The sequence below is a fragment of the Crocuta crocuta genome, unplaced genomic scaffold, assembly GCF_008692635.1.
Source record: "Crocuta crocuta isolate KB4526 unplaced genomic scaffold, BGI_CrCroc_1.0 scaffold301, whole genome shotgun sequence".
Classification (NCBI taxonomy): Eukaryota; Metazoa; Chordata; class Mammalia; order Carnivora; family Hyaenidae; genus Crocuta; species Crocuta crocuta.
The window spans coordinates 1,644,683-1,656,233 of record NW_027527544.1 but is presented as its reverse complement, the minus strand read 5'-3'; the positions used below and the strand labels follow the sequence as shown (position 1 = coordinate 1,656,233).

The window sequence follows — 11,551 nt, the reverse complement described above, 5'->3', positions numbered from 1 at the left end:
ACTAAAAGGTCCCGATTATGTTGGAACTTGTGAGCAGATTGTTGTTCTTGGGATCTGTGTAGAGCTCCTCTAAGGACTTGCATGGGAATTGTTGTGTGGAGAGCAAACACAGCAAAGCACATGTTTATACTCATTCTCAGCTTTCAACCCATGCTTGGTTATTTGTCTCTTGCTTTTGGGCTCCTGCCCACTCCACTGATTTCCAGGTGCTGACCTCTTTCTGGCTGCCCATTTGCACCCCCTTAACTCTTTATTGGATGCTTAGTTGTTCCTCCAACTATATCCTTTTCCAACCACTACTTCACACATGACTTATTCACCATCATTCACTTGGTTCAATATGGAAGAGCCCCACTGAAACTTCTACCCCAGATGTGCCCCTGGTGTTATTTCTTAACCAGCTTGTAATATTTGCTTTGGAATGAAGTATAGGTCACTTTTGTGGAAGCAGGATTATTAGGCAAATGTAATCCCAGTCAGTGGCAGCATATTGGGAAGAAAAACTCATATATGTTTATTTATTCTTTTTGTTCCATGCATCCAGAAGATGGACACAAACATTGCTTAATACTAACATTGTCCCATCTGACATAATATCACTAAAAGGTGGAAAGATGAGTTATTTCAAGTCTCTTTAGCAATTCAGATGAGGTAGATTCTTTAGCATATACTAGGGCAGCTTCCATAAAAAGTAGTGTCACAAGGAGTTAGTTTATGGCATATCATTTTCAGGAAAAAGTCATTAGTCTTTGATATCAAGGGTGAAATATTTAACCAAAGACATTTGCTCTGTAGTTCTCATCCAAGCATGCTCTAATGGTGACAGCATTGCATGGGGAGTAGGGGGGCTCTGTGTTTCAGTCTTTAACTATAATATAATTGTTAAGAGACTTTTCCTACATCTAGTTTTATCTAGGTAGGGGTGAGCTACTCCTACTTGCCAATAGAATGTGTGCAAGTGATTGTGTCACTTCCCTGCTAAGGTGAGTTTGAAGCAAGTATCCCATCTCTGTACTCTCTTCCCCTTGCTCCTTGGCTGGATGTTATTACCCAGAATGACCTTGGAAACTACATGTTGAAAATGGTAGAGCCATTCTCATTTGGAGTCCCTGAAAAGCCACATCAATAATGAATACTTACTTACTAATGGCTAACATCCATACTACGTTAGCCATTGACATTTTGAGATTTTGTGTTATCGTAACTAGTACGTACCTAATTGTTTCACCTCTTTATGCCAATCTATTTGGTTTGTTATACGATTAAATAAGTTAGAACAATGCTTAACACATAATAAATGCTCAGTAAATGTTAGCTGTTAATATTATTATCTGCTCCGATGCTAACTAGTTAGTTATGAGTCACCTAACATGTCAGTTTCCCTGTACATCTGTTTCTTCAACTGTAAAATGCATCACACTTGATGCTTTCTAAGTTTCCCTAAGTTTGAAATTTTATAATCAGAAACCTCTTCAAATTGCTAAGAAAAAAAAAATCTTAACCCATAGAAACTGACCAAAGAATGAAGAGAAAGGCATTCAAAGCATCAGGTAAAGAGAGAAGGAAAACAGAGAACAGTACAAAGAATACTGAGAGGAGAAAACCTTATTTCAAAAAAAGCATGTTTTCTTTTTGAAATTCATCAATCCTGAAATGAGCTTTGAAGGGAAGAAGATTTACAAACCGAGCTGTGTCCGTGAGACTTTCATTCACACCCAAATGAATATCTTGTGTGGTAAGAAAACAAGGGTGTCCTCCCAGAAGTGCAAAGCCTACAATAAAAGAAAAGGGGGAAAAGCATTTTGAAAAAAAAGAACTAAAGTAGAAGACAAAATTATAAGGAATTGGCACCATCTCAATTGNCCAGGAAATTCCCAGGCAAAGCAAAATGAGGAACTGAGGGAGGTAGATAGAATTTTCTGTAAAAACACTCAACTCTCCTTCAGATGGAGGCCCATTTCTCCACCCTGTTGTTCAGAACCTAGCAATAATGGGGCATTCTTCCCTTCTGGAGGCTATGCCTGGTTTTGATCCTTTAAAATATATAATGATGTCCATCCCAGAAAATGGAAAAATACACCGTAGTGTGGGATTTCATGGATTACAATGGAATACTACTCAGGAATAAAAAAGAACGAACTCCTAATACAACATGGATGAACCTCATGATTGTTAGGCTAGGTGAAAGAAGCTAGACACAGAAGAGTAGATAATGTATAATAATGTATAATTCATATAATGTTTATATGAAGACCTAGAACAGGCAAAACTACCATAGAGTGGCAGAAATTAAAAGAATAGTTGCTTTGGGGTGCCTGGGTGGCTCAGTTGGTTAAGGGGTCGACTTCGGCTCAGGTCATGATCACACAGTTTGTGAGTTCGAGCCCCGAGTTGGCCTCTGTGCTGACAGCTCAGAGCCTGGAGCTTGCTTTGAATTCTGTGTGTGTGTCTCTCTCTGACCCTCTCCCATTCACGTTCTGTGTGTATGTCTGTCTCTCTCTCTCTCTCAAAAATAAATAAACATTAAAAAAATTTTTTTAAAAAGAGTAGTTGCTTCTGGAGAGGGTGATTGGTTAGGAAGGATCATTGTGAACTTTCTAGGGCACTAGGGGGTGTTTTATACCTTGATAGAGTTAGTAGGTTTAAAAAAATTGAAAATTAAGTAAGTAGTTGCTTCTGAAATGGAATGAAATAATTCTATTCTACCTATTTTATGCTAGTTAAGAGTGTTCACTTAAATATGCCCAGACTAGGTTTTTAGCTAGAGGGTACTATGTTCTGACTCTGGCGATGACTATTCCCAGAGCACTACCATGCGTTAGCACTTTATAAACATTCTTCCATTGAAAGCTTTACTCTAACAAGAACACAGTAGATATTATTATAAGAACTTCATAGACAAGGGTTCTGAGAGTCAAGAGTTTAAAAACTTGTTCAAGATTGTTTGTAAGAGCCTATCTACAGCCCTAGGGCTTGCCGTAGGGGAGCCAGCCCCGGAGCTAACTTACAATGGAATGTGCAAAGACAAGGCCACATAGTGGAACTGGACTCAGCTTCTTCATCTGGAAAATGGGGCAGTTTGCCTAGAGCCCTTAAGATCCCTTGCAGATGTGATGTGCTACATCCCAGGGAGAATCAGAGAACAAGAAACACACTAACAATCCTACTTGCTATGGGTCCTGTAATAAAGAGGCTGACTGAATTTATGATGTTTAACTGCTACCAGCTTTCAAGCCAGCCATGGCTCTCTCTTCTCCTTCTGCCCTATATCTGGGCAAGGTAGTAAGAATGTACACACGCTCCTTCCTTTGGCACTAGCAGGAGGTTCAAACTAAACAAAACCTGCCTGGCCTATGCATGGGAATCTTCACCCCAGCCCCACCTCCTAACCACAATAAAAGCCCAGGCCAGTATCATTTTTCCACACTCTGATGGCCACTTTGCGACCAGCATCAGAGTCAGTCCTGCTCTACCCAGGAAGCCACACTGTGTGAGTAATAAACCTTTCATACCCTCTTGGTGCACGTGTGGCATCCTCACTGTCAACAGTCAAACCAAATTTTGGTGGAAGGCACATTTTGTCTCTGTGGAGTGACTGCAATAGGCCTTGGCATCACAGCATAGTTCTGAAATGTGTGCATTCATTCTAAAAAAATGTGCCTGCTGCTATTCTAGGTACTGGGAAAAGCATTATAAACAACAGGGTACAAGCCCCTGCTTACATAGAACTTACATTCCAATGGGGAGAGACAAATAATAAACTGAATGAGGAGGCACCTGGGTGGCTCAGTCGATTAAGTGCCTGATGCTTGATTTCAGCTCAGGTCATGATCTCATGGTTCATGGGGTCAAGCCCCACATCTGGCTCTGCACAGACAGCACGAGCCTGCTTGGGATTCTCTCTCTCCCTCTTTCTGTGCCCCTCCCCCACTCATGCACCCGTGCTCACTCGCTCTCTCTCAAAATAAATAAATAAGTGTTTAAAAATAAACTGAATGAGTAAATGAAGTATGTTCCATGTTAGATGTTGAGAAGTGCTATAAGAAAAATAGAGCAGGGAGGGGAGATAGAGAATATAAAGGATGAGTTGTAATTTTAATATGGTCAAGGAGGACACACTGAAACCTACCAGACAGTGGAAAGAGCATATCCTGAGGTCCTTAGGAAGGGTCATGACTGGTGGGTACAAGGCACAACAAGAAGGTTGGTATGGAGGGTGCAGTGTGTGAGGAGGAGAGTAGTAAGAGGTGAGACTGCAAAGGGAAGGGAGGGAGGAAGCAACGACTTTGACTCTTGTGTGAGTACGATAGACAGCCATGGAGGGTTAGAGGGAGGAGCCACGTGATGGGCTTATGTGTTAATGTAACATCTGTAGTGGGGCAAGGGTGGAAGCATGGAGACCAGTCACTACACCTGTGTGCAAAAACCTGGGTGAGAATTGGCAGCTTGGACCAGGATGGTAACTGCTGAAATGATGAGAATGTGATTGGGTTCTTAATCTATTCTGAAAGTAGAGCCAGCAGTCAACTGAACACCTTGTTTGATACCTCACTGAAAAAAGTAGCAATCAGAGAACTTCTATGTTCCATCCATTTCCCCACCTGCCAGCATCTATACCCATATACTCTACTTCCCTTCCTCTAAAGTACAGATGAACTTGTCATGCCCCACATACTAAAAGCCATACCCCCTTGTGTACTCAACAACATTGTTCTAGTAATTCTTCCCGTTCTCCCTTACATTACCTTCATCATGAATATGCTATTCTCATTTTACACTCATTCAAAAAACAAATGCAAACGTCCACATCCCTATTTCCCCCTGCTAAGTATCCCTTTAACTCTTTGCTCCCTTTGCAACAAAACTTTGTTTTTCCTTTCCCCCTTCAGTTCTCTTTTCTCATTTCCCTCTAACCTGTCCCCATAAGGCTTTGGCTCCCCTCCCCCCCAACACTGCACCAAGACTTCTCTCCTCAAGGTTACCAATAATATATCTGGTTGCCATTTCAGTTCTCATTTTTCATGAATTAGGAGAAACAAAGTTGTTCACCACCTCCTCCTTGATACACTTTCTTCAACCACTATCCGGGACACCACACCTTCCCGCTTTTACATCGACCTTAGTAGTTGCTCCTTCTCAATCTCCACTGCCGGTTCCTTCTCTTTTCCTGGACTTCTTAATGTTGATGTGCTCCAGGGCCAGTCCGTGGTCCTCTTCTCTCCATCTGTACTCATTGTCTCTATAATCGTATCCAGTCTCATGGCCTTAAATACCATCTATATGCTGATGCCTCGCAAATATCTCAAGGGCACATCTCACTCCCAGACTCCAAACTAATAGCCAACTGCCTTTTCAACAGCTTTGTTCATGTGTCCAGTAGACATCTCAAACACAATGCTTCCAAAACTGAACTCTCAATGTCCCCCCTCTATCCTGCTCCACTTTGTCCATCCTGCTCACAGTTGCTCAGGCAGAAACCTTGACGTCATCCTTAGTGTCTCTCTCTTTCCTGATACATCAGAAATCTTATTGGCTATCCCTTCAAAATATACCCGGAATCTGTCCCTCTTATCCCTTCCACGGCTACTACTCTGGCCCTAGCCTCCATCTATTATAGCTACCTACTAACAGATTTCACTGATTCTGTCTTGTCCCCACCCCCAATCCCTGCAGGTTATTTTTAAACCTTTTAAAATGCAAGTTAGATCATGTCCCTCTGTTCAAAACCCTCCAAAAATTCTTCATTTCACTCAGAGTAAAAGCCAAGTCCAAACAAGGGAGTACATGTTTTGCCCTCAGTTCCAGGAACATTCTTCTCCTTGTTTCCAACATACTGTATCACCCACTTATTTATTATGTCTCGCCTTTATTGTCTGTGTCTCCACTAGAACATAGGCTCCACGAAGGCAGGAATTTGCCTCTGTCTTGTTCACTGATGTATCATTCTCAAGAACTTAGAATAAATACTGGTACATAGTAAGTGCTCCACAAATACTTGTCGAATGAATGCGGGAGGGATTTTGACTCTGGGAAGGGGCCTGTTTACTTGCAAACATCTCCTAATACTGTTAACGGGAAGAACGGAATTTCCTATTATGTGTGAAGTGAGCTAATGGAATTTAGTGATGATTACAGTCACTAATCACTCTTGAGTATTTAATCTGTTTCTAAATAGGGAGCATCACCTAAGCAAAGGTGAATCCTGCACACTCATCAAGAAAGTATTCCTTGTGCACCTACTACGTGCCTCGAACAGAGATGAATGTCACTGAGGGTTGGAGACTATGGAGGGAGGTTTCAGACAAAGTTTAAGACCTCCTGGCAGGTCTGCTCCAAGTCATACTGTGACTGGAAGTCATTTTGCTGTTAGCAACGCAGGATCGGGTTGCTGCCTTTTCATCTGTCTCTCTCTCTCTGCTATAAAGAAGATTCGCATCAAGCCTGGACTTATGAGGTAGGGGTAGGAAGAAGGGTTATAGAAAACATTAAGAAATAGGAGTCCAAGCCTTCAGCATTTCTCAAAGGAGATGAGATGGAGCGACATTGTTTCTGAGAAGGAATTTCCTCAGCAATTGTGGTCATTGGTCAGAAAGGAGCCTCAGACCCCAGTTTAAAAGCACAGGTCAAGCATTTGCCAGCTTATCGGACCCGGCTGGTGATAAGTGCTTTGGGAGGGGGTCAGAGGTTCGGAGAAGCCTCCAGGAGCTGCCATTGCTGATGAGAGCAGGGCAGAGGGACAGGGCTCTCCTCCCTCTTCACCCTTCATCCAGAGAAGTCTGCTTTTATCTGTCATTTGTTCATGCATTCGTGTTGGAAATTTTTGGACAAAGCGTTTCTTCTGTTAATATTTTAATTTCTTCCTGGGAAAATAAGAGTACATCTGATTTTACCCTTTTCCTCACAGATCCCTGCAAGCTTTGGAAGAAGAGGTATAATTAGAATTCATACACTGGAAATATGAGTGCTCTGAGGGTTCTCACTGGTAGAACTAAGGCAGTCACGAACCTCTCTGTGCTTCACTTTCATACCTCAGAATAGTATCACAATTTTTATATTGTCACCTTTGTAAAGATGATACATTTGAAATAGCTTGGAGAGCGCCAGCTTCTATGTCACCTTGAAAGTGAAATACCAAAGTTAAATAATGAAAAGAACCATCTCTTAGGATGCCCTGTGCATTTTTTTCTATCAGCTACTGCACTTACCGAGATTAATAAACGTATCCGTCTATCTGCTCAATTAATTTGCAATAAAAGAATATAATCATCAGTAGGCACACAGGAGAATTGTGCAGTTTGCCTGGCAGGCATACGCAAAAGAGTGGATGAGGACTAAATGATCTACAACTACACACAGCGATGTCGGTACATCTCACAAACATAATGCTGAGCAAATGAAACCACACACAAAAGAGCATAACCTGAATGATTCCATTTATATAAAGTTTGAAAACAGACAAAGCTAATCTGTGCTGTTATAAGCCAAGATAATGGTTACCCTTGGGGAGGGGGAGTAGCAAGTGGAGGAAGGTACAAGGGAGGTCTCCTGGGTGCTATTAATGTCCTATTTCTCTATCTGGGTATTACTTACAAGGATGTATTTACCGTAAGAATTCATTGAACTACAGATGCTTAATTTGTGCACTTTTCTATAAGCATGTTACACTTAATAAAAATACTACGTGAAAAGCAATTAATATGGCTTAAGTTGGGTGGTGAGTTTTATTCTGTTCCCTAACATCAGCAGAAATAGTGTTGTATCTCTGCAACTCAGACTTGGGATGGAATCCTCAAGGACTTTCCTATGAGGAGACCGGCACAAATCAGGGGCAATAATAGACAGTTTTAATTACATCCTATTTTCATTTTAAATACGAAGGTAACATGGGGCGCCTGGGTGGCTTAGTCGGTTAAGTGTCTGACTTTGGCTCAGGTCATGATCTTGTGGTGCGTGAGTTCGAGCACCATGTCGGGCTGTGCTGACAGCTCGGAGCCTGGAGCCTGCTTTGGATTCTGTGGCTCCCTCTCTCTCTGCACCTCCCCCCCATCTCTCTCTCTCTCTCTCTCAAAAATTTAAAAAAAAAAAACAAAACTAAAAAATGTAAATACCAAGGTAACAGGTTTTGATGGAAAATTGTGCCAAAGGACAACTCATAAGATTCATGTATGCATTACAGAAATCCTCTGCTATGGTTTAGGTTGCGGTTACTGTTTCTGGAAGCACTAAAAGCAATGACTTACTCTGATTCTCCTACTGTTGAGTTTGGCAGGATGCCGTATGCAATTAGACCCTTGGATAATTGGATGCAATGGATACTTATTGAGGATAATGAGGAATACTTGTGAACCATAACTTTTTATGGTCACACGTTCCTTTTCTCATGTATTTGTTGTTACAGGTTGCAATTTTGTGCACGTTTCAGAGCACTTCTGTATAGAAAACCATCATTTAACAAAGCAATTAATGCCATCCATGGAAACAATTTTGCTGGGACAAAGCATGACAATTACCTGTTCAAATTAAATGAGATATTTTAAAAAAATACATTTAATAATAGCTACCAATCCTCGGCCTACCATTTATTAGCTGTGTGTCTGTGGGCCATTTGCTGAACCAGTTTCAGCCGATTTTCTTCAATGGTCTTACCCTCATAGAATTGTCATAAGGATTAAGTGAGATAATCCATGTAATTAATGTAGACCACTTGGCACAAGGTCTGCATCCAAAGGCTTATTACGTCTTCACTCTTGGTTTTATTAATAGCTTAACTACCATATAATATCTGTGAGTGGCAAAACTGATCACTTATTGTTGGATATTTGATTTCAAAAATAGCATTTGAGCAGAGAAAGGTTGTAGAAAACACTGACAACTAAGAAAAATTAATTTTAGAAAAGCTTAAAATAGATAAATGTCTCTGTACTAATCAATTGTTTTGATGACTTCAAAAAAGAACGCCTTTCTTATGTACTGATAAAATAAAATTCTGTCCAGCTCATAGAAGACTGCTGTTGAAAAGGAGCTGAATTTGAGAATTATTGACTTGTTTATGCAATACTCATTTTTCCTTTACTATCTGTCAGATGTCAACATATTTCTTAAAGGGGCCATCTTAAAAGAGCAAAATGTTCTCATCTGTTTTCTTCCTGGGACTTAAAGATCAGGTGACACCTTAAATGTTTCCCCTCACCCTCCTTTCTCCTGTCAAGAGGCAAGGGGAGTGCATGAATAAGAACAATGAAATTGAGAATCCTGGTGCTATTTGTATTAAGTAAGTGAACTTACCAAGTCACTTAATCCCTTTGAACTTTATTTTGTTATATATTTGGTGAACCTCATTACTGACCATTACAAGGCAAGTATTGCATGAAGTAGTTGTTTGCTTCTAAATCCTAGAAAGCCCTAATGCTTGTAGATCAGATGAGCTATTTGAAGAATCAACCAATGTTTTTGTTTGTGGTTCCTCCTTCTTGATCCTATCCCTTTGTCCATTTGGGCAGTCATGTTATTGATTCAAGGGAGGTCTGATAGAGCAGAAATGCAGAGAGAAAGAAAAGAGGTGGTGTGTGGCTTATGAGTTTAAAAATGGACTTTTTGGAAACATTACAGAGATAATAGTTTGAGAAAAAAGAAGTTTTGACTTTTAATAGCTTGCCATCCCAGGCTCAAACAGTAGAGTTGAAAGAAATCTTGGCAAGTCAAAGCCAGTTTGTTTTCTTCCTGCTTTATCACCTAGCCTCCAATACTAGGAACTGGAAGGCGGAAAAGAGGAGCAAGAGAGAGAGGCAGCAAAAGAAATAGAAAGTGATGGACCTTTGACACTGTCCCCTGTTGTCTGTCCCCTCCAGGCCACACACTGAAGGGTGGGAACATGAAGGAAATTTCAGATGAGTTCGGGGAACCCCAGAGCTGATGACACCTGTATCTTGCCTTTAAGATAGAGTTCTAGGAGGCAACACATGTTATAGAACTCTGTGGCACCCACATTGAGGAAGGAAGGATTGAGAAAGCCTTGAAGTATCTCTGTACCCAGTATGGTAAGAAGGACTGCCAAGAGGTTGAGAGAGTCAAACCAAGAAATATTTCAGGTATTGTGATCCGAGTGAAGCAAACTCCACAGTGAATGGGAGACAGCCAATGTCCAATGGGGATACAGAAGTCTCAGCCGACTCCAGTGTGGACTTTTGATGATGATGTCCTGATAACCAATGACCAGAGCCCCAGAGCCCTAGATGTCTTACTCACATATTCTCTGGGACTTAACCATGACCGTGGGGAAAAGGATAGGAGAGCCTAAATTGACAAAGTAAACCCTGAAATGACTGAGGATTGCCTAACATTGCGAAGATTAGGTTTCTACCATCCTGCAAAATTGGTACAAGTAAGAAAAAAATCCTTTACGTGGTGGGAAAATACACATTTCTTGCCCACATGAGTTTGAGGGCTAAGAATTCGTGTCCGCTCACATTTTGTACTGAACATGAAAAGCTCAGTATAAAATGAGCTTAGGGACTTCTAACCAAGTGTTCATGGAATTCCTAAAGATGGCACTAACCTTTCTGCTTACAGCTTCTTTGAGAACTGGAAACAGAGCATTCAGAGGCTTGCCCCACTCCTCCCTGTGAGTGTTTTCCCTTTGTGGTTGCTAAAGAGAAGGACAAATTCCCCCACTGGACGGTTCCTCCCAGATCCTGGCCTCCTCTTCAACACAAGTATGAGCTTGTTGGTGGACTCACCTGTTTCTGTGGATAGTCTTGTTCGAGTACTTCTTTTTTCAAAAATCATGCCTAAGGACTTCCCTTGTAATAAAGGCAGATACTGAAAATTAAGGACAAGAATACGCTAACATGAAAAATACATTTTATATCCAATGTCAAAGATGATGTTTCAAAAGTTATTCCTTACATTATCAGAAAATGTGGAATAATTAACCACTACTTCCAAATAAGCACTCAAAATGCTATTTTTAAAGTGCATTTAAAGTGTTATGGTTTTGGGGCGCCTGGGTGTCTTAGTCGGTTAAGCGTCTGACTTTCGCTTAGGTCATGATCTCGCGGTTCGTGGGTTCGAGCCCCGCATCGGGCTCTGTGCTGACTGCCAGCTCAGAGCCTGGAGCCTGTTTCAGTCTGTGACTCCCTCTCTCTCTGACCCTCCCCTGCTCATGCTGTCTCTCTCTCTCTCTCCTAGAAATAAATAAAAACATTAAAAAATAAAAAAATAAAATAAAATAAAGTGTTATGGGTTTTTTTTTTTTCATGTTCTGTACAGACAGGAGGAAGGGAACAGGAACTCCTACAACTTATGGACATGTAATTGCAACATATTAGTTGCTCTGGGTTCAACCTGAACACATGTTCCCAAGTATGTTAATATTTCCTACTGGAACCATCTTTTTGGATGGAAAGCCCTATCAATGCTCAATGACCTTGAAGATGCTTGGTTCAGCAGTGTTTTCTCAGTTAGAAACAATGCTACTCTGTCACAACATGGGGCATTAAGACTCCTAAAGATGAAGCCCCAGCTATACTTTTCTCACACATACATGTGTGAA

The 11,551-nt window shown here is 41.1% G+C and overlaps 1 protein-coding gene across 1 annotated transcript in view; it reads right to left on the bottom strand.

The window, feature by feature from the left end:
* The window catches only part of OTC (ornithine transcarbamylase), a 61,289-nt gene that overhangs the window by 35,563 nt on the left and 14,175 nt on the right, over positions 1-11,551 (bottom strand). Inside the window, exons 3-4 of the mRNA XM_077765268.1 lie at positions 10,737-10,818; positions 1,685-1,772 (exon numbers count right to left, since the gene is read on the bottom strand). Of these exons, the coding sequence (XP_077621394.1) occupies positions 1,685-1,772; positions 10,737-10,818 (170 nt within the window). The remainder of the gene's footprint in view (positions 1-1,684; positions 1,773-10,736; positions 10,819-11,551) is intronic.